This window comes from Callithrix jacchus, chromosome 4, assembly GCF_049354715.1.
Source record: "Callithrix jacchus isolate 240 chromosome 4, calJac240_pri, whole genome shotgun sequence".
Lineage (NCBI taxonomy): Eukaryota > Metazoa > Chordata > Mammalia > Primates > Cebidae > Callithrix > Callithrix jacchus.
Genome location: NC_133505.1, coordinates 80914670 through 80936287, shown reverse-complemented (window position 1 = coordinate 80936287; position 21618 = coordinate 80914670). Strand labels below are relative to the sequence as shown.

The following is a 21618-nucleotide window of genomic DNA, read 5'->3' as shown; positions in this document are numbered from 1 at the left end:
AAACAAGCCCATTCAAAAATGGGCAAAGGATATGAACAGACACTTTACAAAAGAAGACATACATGAGGCCAACAAACATATGAAAAAATGCTCATCATCACTGGGCATTAGAGAGATGCAAATCAAAACCACATTGAGATACCATCTCACGCCTGTTAGAATGGTGATCATTAAAAAATCTGGAGACAACAGATGCTGGAGAGGATGTGGAGAAATAGGAACGCTTTTACACTGCTGGTGGGAGTGTAAATTAGTTCAACCATTGTGGAAGACAGTCTGGCGATTCCTCAAGGCCTTAGAAATAGAAATTCCATTTGACCCAGCAATCCCATTACTGGGTATATATCCAAAGGACTACAAATCGTTCTACTATAAGGACACATGCACATGAATGTTCATTGCAGCACTGTTTACAATAGCAAAGACTTGGAACCAACCCAAGTGCCCATCGATGATAGACTGGACTGAGAAAATGTGACACATATACACCATGGAATATTATGCAGCAATCAAAAAGGATGAGTTCGTGTCCTTTGTAGGGACATGGATGAATCTGGAGAACATCATTCTCAGCAAACTGACATAAGAACAGAAAATGAAATACTGCATATTCTCACTCATAGGCGGGTGATGAACAATGAGAACACATGGACACAGGGAGGGGAGTACTACACACTGGGGTCTATTGGGGGGAATAGGGGAGGGACAGCGGGGGGATAGCTGGGGAGGGATAGTCTGGGGAGAAATGCCAGATGTGGGTGAAGGGGAAGAAGGCAGCAAAACATACTGCCATGTGTGTACCTATGCAACTATCCTGCATGTTCTGCACATGTACCCCAAAATTTTATTAAATGCAATAATAAAAAAAGAAAAAATAAAAAAAAAGAAAAAGAAAATTACGACATAAAGATCTGATGTCTTAAAACAGAGCACATTCTATGCAGTGAACTGAAATTGCACCACTGCATGCCAGACTGAGCACCAGTGAGACTACGTCACAAAAAACAAAAACAAAAACAAAACCTTGTTAGGCCGGGAACAGTGGCTCATGACTGTAATGCCAGCACTTTGGGAGGCTGAGGCAGGCAGATCACCTGAGGTCAGAAGTTTGAGACCAGTCTGGCTAATATGGTGAAACACCATCTCCACTAATAATATAAAGAATTAGCCAGGCATGGTGGTGGGCACCTGTAATCCCAGGTACTTGGGAGACTGAGGCAGGAGAATCGCTTGAACCCAGGAGGCAGAGGTTGTAGTGACCTAAAATCAGGGCACTACACTCCAGCCTGGGCACAAAAGAGCAAAATTCAGTCTCAGAAAAAAAAAAAAATTAATTAAAAAAAATATCGGCCGGGCGCAGTGGCTCACACCTGTAATCCCAGAACTTTGGGAGGCTGAGGCGGGTGGATCACGAGGTCAAGAGATCGAGACCATCCTGGTCAACATGGTGAAACCCCATCTCTACTAAAAATACAAAAAATTAGCTGGGCATGGTGGCACGTGCCTGTAATCCCAGCTACTCAGGAGGCTGAGGCAGAAGAATTGCCTGAGCCCAGGAGGCTGAGATTGCGGTGAGCCGAGATCGCGCCATTGCACTCCAGCCTGGGTAACAAGAGCGAAACTCTGTCTTAAAAAAAAAATAAAAAGTATCAAGGGCACATTCTAAATCTAGAGTTAAGCATATGTCCCCACATTATTTATAATAGCCCCAAAGCATAAATAACAAAAATGCTCATCAACTGACAAATGAAAAAATAAAGTGTTACATTTATACAATGTAATATTATTCAAAATAGAAATATAGTACTAATACTTATAGAAAATCATTAAAAACATGGTAACTGATAGAATCGACTCATAAAGACCACGTATTTTATGATTCTACTTATACAAAAGGTCTGTAATACAAAAATCCATAGAGATAGAGAAAAGACTTACAGTTGCATAGGGCTACATGAGGGACTTGAAAGAAAATAGTGATTGCTAATGGGTACTAGGCTTCTTTATGGGGCAATGAAAATGTTCTAATATTGATTGATTCAACTTTTGAATATACTCAAACACAATGAATTGTACACTTTAAACGAGTTAATTGTATCTTATATGTTTTATGTCTCAATAAATCATTATGTATTATTTCATTTTTAAAAGTTCAGTTAATAAACCATAAAGACCCAGCAGTATAGTATTTTTTATGAAAACAGAAAATAAAGAGAAAGAACTTGTACAGTGGTGAGGTTGTAACAATGAATCTGTAAAGTTATCTTACACTGGTTCAAATTTTTTATTGCTTAGTTTTTTTTATACATCTATATCAAAACAAATAGCAATAGTCCTTTATATCACAAAGGGAAATTATGATATATTAAATTTGTTTATGATCCAAACTTTCTCACAGGACTTATGTAAGTTCAAGCTTATCACCAGATTAATATTATGAAAATGAGTGCATACATCATTTAAATATTGAATGCTGGTGAAGCTGTTCAATTGCTATTTCATAAAATGAAGAAACTAATAACATCAGAACTTCTTTAACTATAAGATGAAGTTAAACAATGATTTCAGGCTGGTCATGGTGGCAGGAGGATCCTTTGAGCCCAGGAGTTTGAGATCAGCCTGTGCAACATAGGAAGACCCTATCTCTCCAAGAAAAATTTAAAAATTAGCAGAGTGTAGTGGCTCGCACATGTAGTCCCAGCTACTTGAGAGGCTGTGGCAGCAAGATCACCTGAGCCAAGGAGGTCTAGACTTCAGTGAGCCATGATTGCATCACTGGTCTCCAACCTGGGCAACAAAGTCAAACTCTGTCTTTAAAAAAAAAAAAAAATTCAGCCAGCCATGGTAATTGCCTGTAATTCCAGCACTTTGGAGGCCAAGATCAGAGGACTGCTTCAACCCTGAAGTTCAAGACCAGCCTGGGCAACTAGGGAGACCCTGTCTCTATTAAAAAAATATATACATATGCCTGGTGCGGTGGCTCACACCTGTAATCCCAGCACTTTGGGAGGCTGAAGAGGGCGGATCAGTTGAGGATAGGAGTTCCAGACCAGCCTGGCCAACATGGTGAAACCCCCATCTCTACTAAATATACAAAAATAAACCAGGCATTGTGGTGGCAAGCTCTGTAATCCAAGTTACTCAGTAGTCTGACCCAGGAAAATCACTTGAAACTGGGAGATGGAGGTAGGAGGCTGCAGTGAGATAAGATTGTGCCACTGCACTCCAGCCTGGGCGACAGAGTAAGACTCCATCTCAAAACAAACAAACAAACAAACAAAAACAGGCTGGGTGCAGTAGCTCAGACCTATAATCCCAACACTTTAAGAGGCTGAGGCAGGCGATCATTTGAGGTCAGTAGTTTGAGACCAGCCTGGCCAAAATGGGGAATCCCGTTTCTACTGAAAATAAAAAATTAGCCAGGTGTGATGACACATGACACGTGTTTACAATCCCAGCTACTTGGGAGGCTGAAGCAGAAGAATTGCTTGAACCCAGGATGCGGAGGTTGCAGTAAGCTGAGATCGTGCCACTGTACTCCAGCCTGGGTAACAGAAGGGAACTCTGTCTCAAAAAACAAACAAAAAAATAAAACAAAAAAGATTTTAAGGTTAACCTCTAACCATATGAAAGAGATTCTGAACATAATTTTTATTAAAATAATCCTTTTCTTCTCTACATTAACATTCCCCAGATGCAATGCCCTTCTACTCCTTATAATGGTGGCAAAGTTTGTTTAGAAGTTTCTTATTTGCAAAGTTAGAAATAGAGAAGAATTCTCAACTCTGGTGGTGGTAGTTACTCATTTAGTAGTGAAGTCAAAAAAGATTTTCTCTTTTTAATTCACTTCTAAGAATGTCATGAGACAAACATAAAATGCAAGTTCTTAAAAGCATGGATTTTGTTAGGTCCTTTATTTTCTGGTATTTCCCTCAGAGAAGGCAGACCTCATAGGTATGACAACTTCATAAAATTTGTTTTAATGTGAAACAGTAAAATATAAAGTGATTTGCTGAAAATATGGAGAAGTGAGGGTGGTAAACATTAAAGCTCAACTATAATATAAAAAGCATAGATTAAGTATGAAATATAGTTGTTCAACTTAAGATTTTACACTAAGCAATATGCTTTCAAAAACACAAAACTATTTTAGATATAAAGACTTAAATAGTTTAAAAGTAAAGGAGTGAAGGAATATGTGACATGTAAATGCAAATCAAAGGAAGGTGAAGTAGCTATATTCATTTTGAACAAAGTAGACAAGGACAAGGAAGATTATCAAGGATAATGAGGAGCATTACGTAATGATAAAAGAGGTGAATTCTCCAACACATAAATGTGTATGTGCCTATCAAGGGAGCTTCAAAGTACATGGCAAAAATGGATACAGCTTTGAAATAAGCAGACAAATTCATAATTACAGTTGGAGATTTCAACAGCCCTTTCTCAATAATTGATAGAACAAATAGGCATCAACAAGTATAAAGATGACCTGAAAATGTACTATTCGCCAACTTAACATAATTGAGTCACCAAGTACTCCATCCAACAATAACAACACTCATGTATACATTCACTTCTGGCTTTTCAGTAGCTTGGTTTGCATTAAAGTAGTATAAATTAGGACTGAGAGATAATATTTTTAAAAATGTGGTAAAAACATATAAAATGTATCATGTTGATCATTCTGAGTGTAGAGTTCAATGCTTTAAAGTATATGCACAGTGTTAAAAACAGATCTACAGAAACATTCTCATTTTGTAAAACTGAACCTATGTCTATAAAACAACTTCTTTTCCCCTTCCCTTAACTCCTAGTAAACATCAATTCTGTTTTCTGTTTCTGTGAATTTGACTACTTTAAATACTTCATATAAGAGAAATCATACTTCTGTGACTAACTTACTGTGCTTGGCACAATGACTTTAAGGTTCATCTATGTTATAGCAAGTAACAGGATTTCCTTCCTTTTTAAGGAAGGAAACATATACATATTTCATTATATGTACACATCACATTTGGTTTATCCATTCAAATGGACAGCAGGGTTGTTTCCATAGCAACATTCATCTCAGCTACTGTGACTGTTGCTATGAATATGAGTGTGCAAATATGTCTTCAAGACTCTGCTTTCTGGTTGGGAGCAGTGGCTTATTTCTGTAATCACAGCACTTTGGGAGGCCAAGGTGGCAGGATGGCTTGAGACCAGAAGTTCAAGACCAGTCTGGCCAACAAACTCAGACATCATCTGTACAAAAAGTGAAAAAATTAGACAGCTGTGATGGTATGTACCTGTAGTTCCAGCTACTTAGGAAGCTGAGGCAGGAGGATCACTTGAGCCCAGGAGTTTGAGGCTATAGTGAGCTATGACTGTGTTGCTGCCCTCCATCATGGGTGACACAGTGAGACCCTGTCTCAGAACAAGAAGACTCTGCTTTCAGTTCTTTCGGATGTGTAGTCATGCAGTGATTAAGAATGGGGATATGTTCTAAGAAAGGCATCATTAAGTTATTTTGAACTTGTGCATCATACCACTTACACCATCCTAGGTGGTATCAGTATCCTACCGAGGCTATATAGTACAGCCTACTGCTTCTAGGCTATATACCTATACAGTATAGCAACTGTAACACAATGAAAAGTATGTGTGCCCAAACATAGAAAAGGTACAAGAAAAATATGTTATTATAATCTTATGGGCTCACCATCATATATGGTCCATAACTGAGTGAGATGTTATGTGGCACATGACTCTATACTCAAAAGTGGGATTGTTGGATCATGTGGTACTTCCATTTTTAATTTTTTGAGAAGCCTACATATTGTTTTCCACAGTGGCAGCACCATTTTATAAAACTTCCAATTTCTCCATATTCTCACCAACACTTATTTTTTTTTTTTTTAAATAGTACTCATCTTAATGGATGTGAGGTGACATTGTGTTATGGTTTTGTTTTTTTAAGACAGAGTATTGCTCTTATACCCCAGGCTGGAGTGCAATGGTGCCATCTCAGCTCATTGCAACTTCTGCCTCCCAGGTTCAAGTGATTCTCCTGCCTCAGCCTCTGGAGTAGCTGGGATTACAGACATGTGCCACCACGCCTGGCTAACCTTGTATTTTTAGTAGAGATGGGGTTTCTCCATGTTGGTCAGGCTGGTCTCGAACTCCTGACCTCAGGTGATTTGCCCACCTCAGCCTCCCAAAGTGCTGGGATTACAGGCATGAGCCACCGTGCCTGGCCTGCCCAGCTAATCAAAAAAATTTTTGTAAAGACAGGGTCTCTTTATGTTGTACAGGCTGGTCTCCAACTCTTAGCCTCAAATGATCCACCCACCTTGGCCTCCCAAACACCTGGGATTACAGTTAAAGAGTCACTATATCTGGTCAGCTATGAAGAACTTTGAAACACATCAAAAGGAAAAATGGTGTCCTTCAAATGGGAACATAAACTAAATAGAATATAATCCTGATGTTCAGTAGACCCTGCTTGTTGATGGTGATGTGAACTTCTTCTATATCCTTGTTGATTTTCTTTCTAGTTGTTCTATCAATTGTTGAGAGAGGGGTACTAACATCTCCGATTTTATTTGTGAATCTGTCTGTTTCTCCTTTCAGGTCTATCAGTTTTTGCTTTACACATTTTATAGCTCTGTTGTTTAGTACATATACATTTAGGATTACTATGTTTCCTTGGTGGATCACTCCTTTATCATTATATAATATCCTTCTTGATCCCTGGTAATTTTCTTTGCTCAGAAGTGCATCAGATTCTGCTTTCTTTTGTTTAATGTTTGCATAGTTTATCTTTTCTATCCTTTCCTTTCAACCTATATATATCATTACTGTGACATTTCTTAACAGTTCACTGATTCCATCCTCTGTCCTTCCCATTGTGCTACTGAGCCCAGCCACTGAAGTCATTATGTTTTGTATTTTTAGTTCTAAAATTTCCATTTGTTTTTTCTTTACTTTTTATATTTTCATTTTTTGTAGAGATGAGGCTTTGCTATGTTGCCTCCAGTCTGGTCTCAAGTGATTATCTCACCTTGGCCTCCCAAATTGCTAGAATTACAGGCATGGCTCAATCATTTGTTTCTTCTTTATATAGTTTTGAGTTTTCACTTGTTTCACAAGTTGTCATCATGTTCGTTAAAACATTTTTATGATGGATCCTGTATTAGTCTGTTCTCTTGCCGCTCTAAAGAACTACCTGAAAGTATCTGGGTGTGGTGGTGCATACCTGTAATCCCAGCTACCTGGGAGGCTGCGTCGGGAGGATCACTAGAATGCAGGAGGCAGAGGCTGCAGTGGGTCGAGACTGCACCACTGCACTCCTGATTTGGGGAGAGAACGATACTCCACCTCCCAAAAAATGAACTACCTGAGACTGGGTTAATTTATAAAGAAGAGTTTTAACTGACTCATAGTTTCATAGGCCATAGAGGAAGCATGGCTGTGGAAGCCTCAGGAAGCTTAGAATCAAGACGGAAGGTGAAGAGGAACAAGGTACATCATATGTGGCCGGAGCAGGAGGAAGAGAGTGGAAAGGGGGAGGTGCTACAGACTTTTATAAGCAATCAAATCTTGTGAGAACTATAACAAGGATAGCTAGGGGGAAATCTGCCCCCAGAATCCAATCACCTCCCACAAGGCCCCTCTTCCAACACTGTGGATTAAAACTGGACAGGAATTCCACTGTCGGGGGAAGATCCAAGATGGCTGTTTAGGAGCAGCTCAGGATTACAGCTCCCAGTGAAAGCGCAGAGGGTGAGTGGACGCTGCATCTCCAGACAGATCTTTATTGCCCAAAGACCAGGAGATTCCCAGGCGGAGGAGCCCCACGGGTCGCCAGCACAGCTGTTCTGGCTGGCGTGGCAGTTTTCCACACAAAATACACTGGTCTGGTTGCCCTTTTAAGCAGCTGGCGATTGGAGCTCCAGGAAGGCAGAATCGCCCATTCATCTGATTAAACAGGGGACTGAAACAGGGAGCCAGGCCAGCAGATTCCAGGGCAAAAAAGTGCCACGAATCTCAGTGTTGTTGTTTCAGCCCATGCAGTAGGTCGCCGCATGGGAAATCACACAGATCCCAGCGCCTTTTCAGCAGGTGACTAGAACACCTGGGAGAGCGTAAACCGTTCAACTTAAAAAAAAAAAGGCTCTGAGGCAGGGAGCTGGGTGATCAGGCTCGGCGGGTCCCACCCCACACGCCCCCCCCCCCCCCGCCCCACACACAAAACAGCAATTGGAAACGCTCTGGGTTGAGAGTTTCACTGAAAGCACAGCTGAACTCAGGACGATCCAGCTCTGTGGGGGAGGGGCGTCCGCCATTACTGAGGCACTCCACCCCTATGGAGGTAGTCCACCATTGCTGAGGCAGCCCGTCGTTGCCAAGGCAACCCGCCATTACAGAGAGAGTCTGCCATTACAGAGGTAGGCCATCATTGCCGAGGCAGTTCTAACCACACCCACATAAACAGGACTGCAGCGAAGTTCACACGGCAGCAGGGCGGAGCCCACAGCAGCTGAGCAAAGCCTCTGCAGGCAGACAGCCACTAGGCTGACTCCTTGCTGGGCAGGGCAGCCCTGAAAAAAAAAAAAAGGCAGCGGCACAACGGAAACTCATAAAGCCCCAACTACCTGGAACAGAGCACCTGGGGGAAAAAAAGGGGGTTTATGAGTTCTGCAGCAGCAGACTTAAATGTACCTGCCCAGCAGCTCTGAATGAACAACGGAGCTCACAGTTCAGCACTTGAGCTCCTATAAAGGACAGACTGTCTCCTCAAGCAGCTCCCTGACCCCCGTATATCCAAAGACTCACCTCACAAAGGACTGATCAGACTGACCTTTGTCCCAGACTGATCATTCTGGGACAAAGATAGCAGAGGAAGAAACTGGTAGGAACCCTTACTGTTCGGCAGCTGCCGCAGGTGATCCCCAGGCAAGCAGGGACTGGAGTGGACCTCAGAAGTCCTACAGCAGAGGGGCCAGACTGTTAGAAGGAAAACTAAGGAACAGAAATAACTTCATCATCAACAAATTGGACATCCACTCAGAGACCTAATCTGAAAATCAGCAACTACAAAGACAACAGGTGGATAAATCCACATAGCTGGGAAGAACCCAGTGAAAAAAGGAGGACAACACCCGAAACCAGAATGCCTTTCCTCCTCCAAGTGATCACAACTCTTCACTAGCAAGGGAACAAAGCTGGATGGAGAATGAGTGTGATGAAATGACAGATTCAGACTTCAGAAGGTAGGTAAAAGAGTATGTTCTAACCTAACACAAAGAAACTAAGAACCTTGAAAAAAGATTTGATGAAATGCTAACGAGAATGGAAAACTTAGAAAGGAATATCAGTGAACTGACGGAGCTGAAAAACACAACATGAGAAGTTCGTGAAGCATGTACAAGTTTCAAAAGCTGAATTGACGAAGCAGAAGGAAGGATATCAGAGGTCGAAGATCAACTCAATGAAATAAAACAAGAAGCCAAGATTAGAGAAAAAAGCGTTAAAAGCGAATGAACAAAGTCTCCAAGAAATATGGGACTATGTGAAAAGACCTAATCTATGTTTGATAAGTGTAACTGAATGTGATGAAGAGAATGAATCTAAGCTGGGAAATACTCTTCAGGATATCCAGGAAAACTTCCCCAACCTAGCAAGGCAGACCAATATTCAAGTCCAGGAATACAGAGAACACCACAAAGATTTTCTGCAAGAAGAGCAATCCCAAGGCACATAATAGTCAGATTCACCGAGGTTGAAATGAAGAAGAAAATGCTAAGGGCAGCCAGAGAGAAAGGTCGGGTCACCCACAAAGGGAAGCCCATCAGACTCACAGCAGATCTCTCGGCAGAAACCCTACAAGCCAGAAGAGAGTGAGGGCCAATAATCAACATCCTTAAAGAAAAGAACTTTCATACCCCAAAACCTAAAATGCAATAAAAAAGAAAACAAAAAAAAAAAAGAAAAGAATTTTCAACACAGAATTTCAGATCCAGCCAAACTAAGCTTTATAAGTGAAGGAAAAATAAAATCCTTTGCAAACAAGTAAGTACTCAGAGATTTTTGTCACTACCACGCCTGCTTTACAAGAGCTCCTGAAAGAGGCACTACACACAGAAACGATCAACCAGTACCAGCAACTCCAAAATCATAGCAAATGGTAAACAGCATCAACACAATGAAGAATCTGCATCAACTAATGGGCAAAACAGCCAGCTAGCATCAAAATGGCAGTATCAAATTCACACATAACATTATTAACCCTAAATGTAAATGGGCTAAATGCACCAATCAAAAGACAAAGACTGGCAAATTGGATAAAAATCCAAAACCCAACAGTGTGCTGTATCCAGGAAACCCATCTCACATGCAAAGATACACAAAGGCTCAAAATACAGGGATGGAGGAAGATTTACCAAGCAAATGGAGAGCAAAAAAAAGCAGGAGTTACAATTCTCGTCTCTGATAAAATAGACTTTAAAGCAACAAAGATCAAAAGAGACAAAGAAGGACATTACATAATGGTAAATGGATCGATACAACAAGAAGAGCTAATGATCCTAAATATATATGGACCCAATACAGGAGCACCCAGATATATAAGGCAAGTTCTTAATGACTTACAAAGAGACTTAGACTCCTACACAATAACAGTGGGAGACTTTAACACTCCACTGTCAATATTATAAGACAGATCAACCAGACAGAAAATTAACAAGGATATCCAGGACTTGAACTCAGACCTGGAGCAAGCAAACCTGATAGACATTTACAGAACTCTCCACCCCAAATCCACAGAATATACATTCTTCTCAGCACCACATCATACCTACTCTAAAACTGACCACATAATTGGAAGTAAATCACTCCTCAGCAAATGCAAAACAACTGAAATCATAATAGTCTGTCAGACCACAGTGCAATCAAGTTAGAACTCAGAATTCAGAAATTAACTCAGAACTGCACAGCTTCATGGAAACTGAACAATTGGCTCCTGAATGTTGACTGGATAAACAATGAAATGAAGGCAGAAATAAAGAAGTTCTTCAAAACCAATGAGAAAGAAGACACAACATACCAGAATCTCTGGGACACTTTTAAAGCAGTCTCCAGAGGAAAATATATAGCAATAAGTGCCCATATGAGAAGAGTGGAGAGATCCAAAATTGACACCCTATCGTCAAAATTGAAAGAGCTAGAGGAGCAAGATCAAAAAAACTCAAAACCTAGCAGAAGACAAGAAATAACTAAGATCAGAGCAGAACTGAAGGAGACGGAGACACAAAAAAACCCTTCAAAAAATCAATAAATCCAGGAGCTGGTTCTTCGAAAAGATCAACAAAATAGACCACTAGCCAGATTAATAAAAAAGAAAAGAGAGAATAACCAAATAGATGCAATAAAAAACGATACGGGGGATATCACCACAGATTCCACAGAAATTCAAACCATCGTCAGAGATTATTACAAACAACTCTATGCACATAAACTAGTAAACCTGGAAGAAATGGATACATTTCTGGAAACTCGCCTCCTCCCAAGCCTAAATCAGGAAGAAGTTGAAACCCTGAATAGACCAATAACAAGATCTGAAGTTGAGGCAGCAATTAAGAGCCTACCACACACAAAAAGCCCAGGTTCAGATGGGTTTACAGCCGAATTCTACCAGACACACAAAGAAGAGCTGGTACCATTCCTTCTGAAACTATTCCAAATAATCCAAAAAGAGGGAACCCTTCCCAAATCATTTTATGAGACCAACATCATTCTGATACCAAAACCCGGCAGAGATTCAACAAGAAAAGAAAACTTCGGGCCAATATCCATGATGAACATAGACCCAAAAATCTTCAATAAAATCCTGGCAAGCCGATTGCAACAGCACATTCAAAAGCTTATCCACCTTTATCAAGTAGGATTCATCCCAGGGATGCAAGTAGATAAACATAATTCAGCACATAAACAGAACCAAAGACAAAACCACATGATTATCTCAATTGATGCAGAGAAGGCCTTTGACAAAATTTAACAGTGCTTTATGCTGAAAACTCTCAATAAACTAGGTATAGAAGGAACATATCTCAAAATAGTAAAAGTAATTTACGACAAACCAACAGCCAATATCATACTGAATGGGCAAAAACTGGAAGCATTCCCTTTGAAATCCGGCAATAGACAAGGATTCCCTTTCTCACCACTCCTATTCAATATAGTACGGTAAGTTCTAGCCAGAGCAATCAGGCAAGAAAGACAAATAAAGGGCATTCAAATAGAAAAGAACGAAGCCAAATTGTCTCTATTTGCAGACGACATGATCGTGTATCTAGAAGACCCCAATATCTCAGCCCAAAATCTTCTGAAACTGCTAAGAAACTTCAGCAAAGTCTCAGGATATAAAATCAATGTGCAAAAATTACAAGCATTCCTATACACCAATAACAGACTTAAAGAGGGCCAAATCAAGAACGAACCGCCATTCACAATTGCTACAAAGAGAATAAAATAACTCGGAATACAACTAACAAGGAACATAAAGGACCTCTTCAAGGAGAACTACAAACCACTGCTCAACGAAATAAGAGAGGACACAAACAGATGGAGAAATATTCCACGTCCATGGTTAGGAAGAATCAATATCATGAAAATGGCCATACTGCCCAGAGTAATTTACAGTTTCAATGCTATCCCCCACATCAAGCTACCAATGACCTTCTTCACAGAACTGGAAAAAAACACCTTAAACTTCATATGGAAGCAAAAGAGAGCCCGCATAGCCAAGTCAATTCTAAGCAAAAAGAACACAGCAGGAGACATCACACTACCGGACTTCAAACTATACTACAAGGCTATAGTAATCAAAATAGCATGGTACTGGTCCCAAAACAGAGATATAGACCAATGGAACAGAACAGAGACATCAGAGGCAACACAACATAGCTACAACCATACAATCTTTGATAAACCCGCCAAAAACAAGCAATGGGGAAAGAATTCCCTGTTCAACAAATGGTGCTGGGAAAACTGGCTAGCCATGTGCAGAAAGCAGAAACTGGACCCCTTCCTGACACCTTATACTAAAATTAACTCCAGATGGATTAAAGACTTAAACATAAGACCTAACAACATAAAAACCCTAGAAGAAAATCTAGGCTAAACCATGCAGGACATAGGAGTAGGCAAGGATTTCATGACCAAAACACCAAAAGCACTGGCAACAAAAGCCAAAATAGACAAATGGGACCTAATCAAACTCCACAGCTTCTGCACGGCAAAAGAAAGTCATTAGAGTGAATCGGCAGCCAACAGAATGGGAAAAAATTTTTGCAGTTTACGCATTTGACAAACGGCTGATATCCAGAATTTACAAAGAACTAAAACAGATTTACAAGAAAAAAACAAGCCCATTCAAAAGCGGGCAAAGGATATGAATAGACACTTTACAAAAGAAGACATACATGAGGCCAACAAAAATGCTCATCATCACTGGTCATTAGAGAAATGCAAATCAAAACCGCATTGAGATACCATCTCATGCCAGTTAGAATGGCAATCATTAAAAAATCTGGAGACGACAGATCCTGGAGAGGATGTGGAGAAATAGGAACACTTTTACACTGTTGGAGGGAGTGTAAATTAGTTCAACCATTGTGGAAGACAGTGTGGCGATTCCTCAAGGCCTTAGAAATAGAAATTCCATTTGACCCAGCAATCCCATTACTGGGTACATATCTAAAGGATTATATATCGTTCTACTATAAGGACACATGCACACGAATGTTCACTGCAGCACTGTTTACAATAGCAAAGATCTGGAACCAATCCAAATGCCCATCGATGATAAACTGAACAGGGAAAATTTGGCACATATACACCATGGAATATTATGCAGCCATTAAAAACGATGAGTTCGTGTCCTTTGTAGGGACATGGATGAATCTGGAGAACATCATTCTCAGCAAACTGACATAAGAACAGAAAATGAAATACTGCACGTTCTCACAGGCGGATGTTGAACAATGAGAACACATGGACACAGGGAGGGGAGCACTACACACTGGGGTCTGTTGGGGGTAATAGGGGAGGGAAAGCGGGGGGGTGGGGAGTAACGCCAGATATAGGTGAAGGCGAGGAAGGCAGCAAATCACACTGCCACGTGTGTACCTATGCACTATCTTGCATGTTCTTCACATGTACCCCATAACCTAAAATGCAATAAAGGAAAAAAAAAAAACTGGACATGAGATTCGGGTGGGGACACAAACCCAAAACGTATCAGATGTTTTAAGACTTCTGTCAAATAATTCTGACATTTGTGTCTTCTTGGTGTTAATGTCTACTAATTTTCTTTTCTCTTTAGTGTAAGATTTTTTTGACTCTGGGTGAGGCAAACGATTTTCATTTTAAAATTTGGACATTTTGAGTATTATGGTTTTTGTTTTTGGTTTTGCTGGCAAGTATGTAGAGCAATATAATTCCTATGTTTTAGTAGACTTCCTCTGGCACAATACTCCAGTGGGTAGAAGGGTGTTAGTTCATTATTGTGAGGCGCGACTAAAAGTACACATTCTCTCCTAAACCTCCACTTGAAATTTCCTTAAATCACTTCCCATCTATATTTCCACAATGTCCATGCCTGTCAAAATGGTCTGATAGAAATTCAATTCTAATATCTTTTCTCTGATCAAAACTTTCTCTTTATCACAGTGTGTGTTTTCCCACCAAACGGAATTGCAACCACCAATAGGTATAAAATCAATTTGGCAGGTTCCAGCATCAATTTTTAAAAGTTTTGTTTTGTTCCATACTCAGAGCCAACAAAAATAAAAAAATAAAAGAAAAAAGTTTTGTTTTGTTTAATAAAACACAGTATAATAAACTAAAAAATATTACAACAAACTATGCATACTACTGGTGCTACGTTCTGTTTTATTTCATATACATTGTCCATTTGATATAACAAACCCATAAAAATAAAATACAAATTGATACATGTATAAACACATTGCACATAGGTGTATACATGTGTATACTGGGTCATAATGTAAGCTCTTCCAGGAAAGCTTCCTGGTCCCTCACATCTCCCAGTCTCCAAAGATAATGAAGTATTTTCTCATCTACTAGGTCTGTAAGATGTTAATGCTTCTATCATTGCTTTAATTCCGTATTTGTGTTTCCTACAGACCATAAACTTCTAACACTGTACTAGGCATTTTTCCTTGTAATTGATATGTACAATCTCATTTAATTCTCACAAAATTCTTTTTTTGGGGGTGGGTGTGGAATGGGGGCAGGGTCCTGCTTTGTTGACCAGGCTGCAGCACAGTGGCACCATCATAGTTCACTGCAACTTCAAACTCCTAGGCTCAGGTAAACTTCCTGCCTGAGCCTCTTAAATGGCTGGGACGATAAGTGTATACCTAGACTATTTTGAAATTTTTTTGTGGAGACAGGGTCTCACTTTGCTTCCGAGGCTGGTCCTGAACTCCTAGGCTGAAGCAATCCTCCCACCTTGACTTCCCAAAGTGTCAGAATTATGCGCATAAGCCATTTCGCCTGGCTCAATTCTCACAACTCTTTAGACAGTATTCTCATTTTGAAAATGTGCAAAGACAGAAACAGAATAAATAACTCCCCAAATGTCACACAGTAAGTGGCAGAGGTAATATTTAAAACTCAAAAAGCCTGACTTTGGAAAACAAAGACATACGATATGACAGAATGTTAAGGATTTAATAGAAGATTAGTGGAAAATTAACTTACTTCAAATAAAAGTCTATAATAACATCATTTAAAAATTCTCCTTCATTTAGACAATGCAGATCCTCATTGGTAACGGAGATGCCTCCCTTAGCTGGAGGTGGTGGATATACTATCAACCTGTAACAAAATTGAAAGAAAAGCAAATAAACAAATCTATATATATTTATACATTACTTAAATGTAGTAAAACAGAGAAAGACATTTAAGATCATTGCAAAGTTAAAGGAATTCTCTCACTTTTCTACTGGGCCAATGAAGATAGTGTGGTTTTCTCCAGTTTCTTCTTCTTCATCAAAAAACTGAAATTCCTGTTTGCTTCTAAGTTGTATTTTAGATTCAAATGACACCTGATAAAGGAAATTGAATTAACAATTTACAGTGAATTAGGGAAAGTTTCAATAAAAAAGGTAAGCCGAAGGCAAGAATGCTTTTCAATGCAAAAGGATTGAACTAAAAAGTAACTAAAAAGTATGCATGATATTTAACAATTAAAAATAAGAAACAGGCAAAACTAGGGGCCACTTTCTTATTTTCTGTAGCTACTAGACAGTCTCCCAACTTATGTAACAGTAATTTTCCAGTATCTTATTTCTCTCTCTCTTTTTTAATACTTTTAGAAGTCAGTAACTTCTCTAAGATCTCTACTATTGATACTAAATTAGATAATGCTGGTAAATTCAAGGAACCTTTCAAAAAAAACCAGAGTGATTTGTGCCTCTGAGTTCAATGGCTGGGCAATCTGTAAGATGTAGGGGCAGAGGCTCAGGGAACACAGAAGTCTAATGAGTTTCAGCCCTCCACAGAGGTAAATGAAACAGGGGTTTCCCTTGGAGGAAAGAACCTTCCATTGAAGTTTGAGTCCATCCCAGCTGCATTATGCTGCTCTTTTCTCCCTCCGGCACTGTCTCCCATGCCATCTATACAAAAGAAAGAGAACCATTTCCCTTCCTTTTGTTCTTTTCTCAACCCACTAATTACATTTACAGCTCTTCTCTGGGGAGTCCTTGCTCAACAGTCACAAAGATTGTGCTATATAGATAGCCATATTTCCAAGTTTGTAGGCAGATTGAGAGATTTGTTTACAATAAATTAGGTCAGCAAAGCTAAGGGGCTATCATAGGAAATAAACTTAGAGTTTTAAAATTTATGTTTGTATTATTTACCATTCTACTATGTGTTATAGTAGTATTGCGGCCTTTGATTCAGGTGGTTTCAGAGTTACCTAGCTATGTGAGTAGTTATTCCAGAACTAGACACATGTTTTGACAATAAAAGTCAAATAGCACGTATTCCTCATTTCTCAAGTTTTGAACCATATATACCTATGTTACATACAAATGTATACCAGGGACCACAATTTCGTGAAACCTAAGACACAGGGTAACAATCCATTTGAATGTAGCAAGGTATGCATATATATGTTGGAAGCAGGGTATAAAGAATAAAGAATGAGCAAAAAAAGATGATGAAAATTAAAGATAAGGATAGAATGTAGAGGAACTAAAAATGCTTCTGAGACCTGTATCAAGTACTATTTGTCATCTACCTGCCACTGTTTTGACACAAGGTAGTTTACCAATCACATATAAAATGAAATAAGTAATTTTGAAATAGAATTAAAAAGATTTAACATTGAAATTAACAGTATTAAAACATATCTCCCTTTAAAACTACTCATAATTTAAGAATATTTTTAAATTTTAAAAACATAATTACAGTTTTGATTTTGTTTTCTTTTTGCCCACAACTTCCTTTGATGCTGTCTTCATAGGTTCTCGTACAGGCAACAAGTCTGCCATTGGCTTCTTCAAAAAGAATTTTTGCAAAAAAATTGGAAATGTTATTCTTTATTCCAATTTCATTAATGATACTTTCAAATACCATATTTGCCTGAGGATCAAGGCCATTTTGAAAAATTAAGATTATATACTGTTCTTCCAAATCTGAAAAGAAATAAATATAACTGTAAGTCTAAAGTGAACAAAAGAAGTAAACAGATACTTTAAAAAGGAATAACTATTAATTCTTTCCAGGAAGATCATAAGAAATCCCATTATAAATGTCCACAATGTCTGACATAGTGTGGTTACACAACAAACACTGGGAAGACCAGTGTGTGTTACATGTCGAGGTCACCTAAGTTATTAGAAGGAAGGAAGCAGACACATTATTCAGTTCTAGAACAAATCTATTCACGATGTAACTAATTTACTTCATCTAATAAATGTAAATCTATAGTCTTAAATATATAATAGTTAACATTGTTGTCCAATACAAATAAGAAATTGCCAAGTGCACTGGTAGTATCTTAAGAGAATTTAACTGCAAAACAGCTGTTCACTAATGTGCCAACTCTTGCAGATTTGGTGGTAGCTAACATTTATTCATAATTAAGCTGAAATAGCAATTACTGCTGAAATGTGTTTATCTTCCAAGCAGTCAAGCCATGCTGTGTTAAAGATGAAGGAAAAGAAACTGGAGAATCACATCTACACATTATAAAGACTTAAGGCCCATTTTATGAACTTAACTTCCTATTCAGGCCAAGTTTCAAGATTTCCAGATTTATATGGCTGATTTACACTTAATATTCCCAACAGTTAAAAATTTTTATATTACTCAGATTGCAGTGTTTGTTAAGGGTATAGATGTTTTGGGTTCTGATCCACTTAGAAACTTTCTTTCTTTTTTTTTTTTTTTGAGATGGAGTCTCACTCTGTCGCCCAGGCTGGAGTGCAACGGCGCAATCTTGGGCTCACTGCAACCTTCGTCGCCTGGGCTCAGATGATTCTCCTACCTCAGCTTCCTGAGTAGCTGGGATTATAGGCATGCGCCACTAAGCCCAGCTAATTTTTGTATGTTTAGTAGAGAGGAGGTTTCACCATGTTGCCCAGGCTGGTCTTGACCTCCTGACTTCAGGTGATCCACACACCTCACCTCCCAAAGTGCTGGGATTACAGGTGTGAGCAACTGTGCCCAGCCCACTTAGAAACTTTCTAAGTAAGTATGCATTTTATCTTCAGCCCTTCCACTTTCTGTGAGTTTTTCCTCATCTGTAAAGTGGAGAAAGTAATATCTATTTGACAAGGTAGCTGTGAGAATTGTAGATAATATACATCTAAGGCTTTTGTCAAAGTGCACTGACATTTTGCTATTCAACAAATATTGTAAATACAGTATCTATTATAGTTATCTATTATCTGTTTTACACAACTTACTTGTTAATTTATTTATTCCTTTACAATCATTCCAAACTTTATCCTCCTTATTCATTTGCAGTTGCATGCTCAGCTTTTGATAAACTGCTGGTACTGCCTGAAGAAACACTACAGGTAATTTTCGGACATTACACCATTCACATTTAGTTAGATCAGAGGTATTTAAAATAATCTCTACAGGATCATGGTCTGGTTCTGGAGGAAAACAAATGGAAATAGAAAAGTAATCAATTCTTAAGAGGGTAATATAATGAATGGGAGAAATTGTGAGGAAATACAAGTTTAAATGTAAGCATATATTTATTACGCTCTGTAAATCATTGCTCTTACGGGAAATAAAATCTTTGTAACTGCCTTAATGAAGCTTTTTTGCTTTTTCCAAATGAAGAAAGGGTTCTAAAAAGTGAGGCTCTATAACATTACTGAACAAAATTACACCAAGATATATGCCCTTTGGTAAGAAGATACATGTAACAACTAATCATCTTAATATACCTCTATGAATATTATTTAATCTTTTATTTCTATAAAGTGCTTTAAAGTGTAAAGAAAGCTTTAGTGAGTAAAAAGACATAAAATAGCTTACCGTCTAGCTGTATCTTGATAAAATCTAAACAAAACTAAAAAATAAGACGAATTAGTATTGATCTAGATTTATAAAGAAAGGCAGGCTTCACTTTTTTGTTCAAGTACTTAAGAGTGTTTACTATATTACCAATTCATCTCTTAAAATCCCACAGAGAAGTTGGCATAACATTACAATGAACACCTAAATATTCCTTACCTAAATTCACATTCACTAACTGTTAAAACTGTTAACATCTTGCCACATTCCATCCATCACTCTTTCTTTCCTTTTTCTTTTTTTTTAAACTTTTATTTTAGGTTCAGGGGTATATATGCAGATCTGTTGTACAGGTAAACATGGGGGTTTGACATTCACTCAATGGTTTTCAAAACCATTGAAGGTCCTTGCTTAAATTAGTTACTACTGGTGGTTACAAAATAGCAATTTTCTAACTAATTATTTCAATGTGGAAAAGACATGTTAAGCCTAATGCATCCTAAATTAATTATTTTACAGAAGTTAAAAGGAGGCAAGTACTTTGAAATGCATTAAACAAACAAGATAAATGAGCATACAGAGGGATGAATAGATATATGGAAAGAAAATACAATAAAATGTTAATGTTAGAACTTAGCTGACAGTTATATAAATGTTCATTGCAAAATTGTTTCAACTTTTCAGTTTGAAGATTTTTATAATGCAAAAAAAGAAAGCAAGAAAATATAAAATAAATTTAGCAATTACTACAATAATTGCAAAGTCTAGAATTTCTCTAAACATACTTTCTAGTGATGTGTTTGAAAAGAGTATGATAACTGGTTTCACTGGAAAGTAACACATTATCTGGGTACACAAGTATCAGTAACAGCAGGGAATGGTGGCTTTTAACCGTTATCCCAGCATTCTGGGAGGATCGCTTGTGCCTAAGAGTTCGAGACCTGACTGGCCAACCTGGTGAAACCGGTCTCTACTAAAACTATAAAAAAATTAGCCAGGCGTGGTAGTGTGCACCTGTAATCCCAGCTACTTGGAAGGCTGAGGCAGGAGAATTGCTTGAACCCAGGAGGCAGAGGTTGCAATGAGCCAAGATTGTGCCACTGCACTCCAGCCTGGGCAAAAATAGTGAGACACCATCTCAAAAAAAAAAAAAAAAAAAATAGCTGGGTATAGATGGCATGTGCCTTTAAGTCCCAACTACTCTGGAGACTGAGGTGGAGTGATTGCTTGTGCCTAGAAGTTTAAGGTTAGTTAGCTATGACTGCAGCATTGCACTCCAGCCTGGGAAATAAAGAAAGACTTCATCATTTAAAAAATGAGTATGGTAGCTTGCAAAACATTCTAGCATACATGGATGTTGACATTATATGTTTTGGAAAACTGTTAGCTGATTTAAAAAGTGTCAATAATGACGGCATAAAGCATTCATTAATTCATTTGAGAAAGAGTCTTGCTCTGTCATCCAAACTGGAAGGCAGTAGGGCAATCTTGGCTCACTGCAACCTCTGCCTTCCAGGTTCCAGTGATTCTCCTGCCTCAGCCTCCCTAGTAGCTGGGGTTACAGATGCATGCCACCATGCCCCACTAATTTTTGTAGTTTTAGTAGAGACGGAGTTTCGGCATGTTGGCCAGGCTGGTTTCGAACTCATGACCTCAAGTGATCCACCTGCCTTAGCCTCCCAAAGTGCTGGGATTACAGGTATCAACCACTGCACCTGGTTGACATAAAGCATTTAAATAAAGTGGTCGCATGAGATAAAGAAATTGAAGGAAGTTATGTCTAAATATTTGTCATTTAGAAATGTGTAAGTAGGGCCGGGTGCAGTGGCTCACGCCTGCAATCACAGCACTTTGGGAGGCTGAGGCGGGTGGATCATGAGGTCAAGAGATCGAGACCATCCTGGTCAACATGGTGAAACCTCGTCTCTACTAAAAATACAAAAAATTAGCTGGGCATGGTGGCGCATGCCCGTAATCCCAGCTACTCAGGAGGCTGAGGCAGGAGAATTGTCTCCAGGAGGCGGAGGTTGCAGTGAGCCAAGATCGCGCCATTGCACTCCAGCC

At 38.9% G+C, this 21618-nt stretch overlaps 1 protein-coding gene across 34 annotated transcripts in view; it reads right to left on the bottom strand.

The window, feature by feature from the left end:
• Nucleotides 1–21618, bottom strand: part of SENP6 (SUMO specific peptidase 6) — a 115531-nt gene that overhangs the window by 26923 nt on the left and 66990 nt on the right. For all 34 annotated transcript variants that reach the window (XM_008994683.5, XM_078369582.1, XM_078369568.1 and 31 more), the window contains 5 exons: nucleotides 19576–19609; nucleotides 18990–19184; nucleotides 17488–17714; nucleotides 16009–16118; nucleotides 15772–15888 (listed from right to left, as the gene is read on the bottom strand). In XM_008994683.5, the coding sequence (XP_008992931.3) occupies nucleotides 15772–15888; nucleotides 16009–16118; nucleotides 17488–17714; nucleotides 18990–19184; nucleotides 19576–19609 (683 nt within the window). The remainder of the gene's footprint in view (nucleotides 1–15771; nucleotides 15889–16008; nucleotides 16119–17487; nucleotides 17715–18989; nucleotides 19185–19575; nucleotides 19610–21618) is intronic.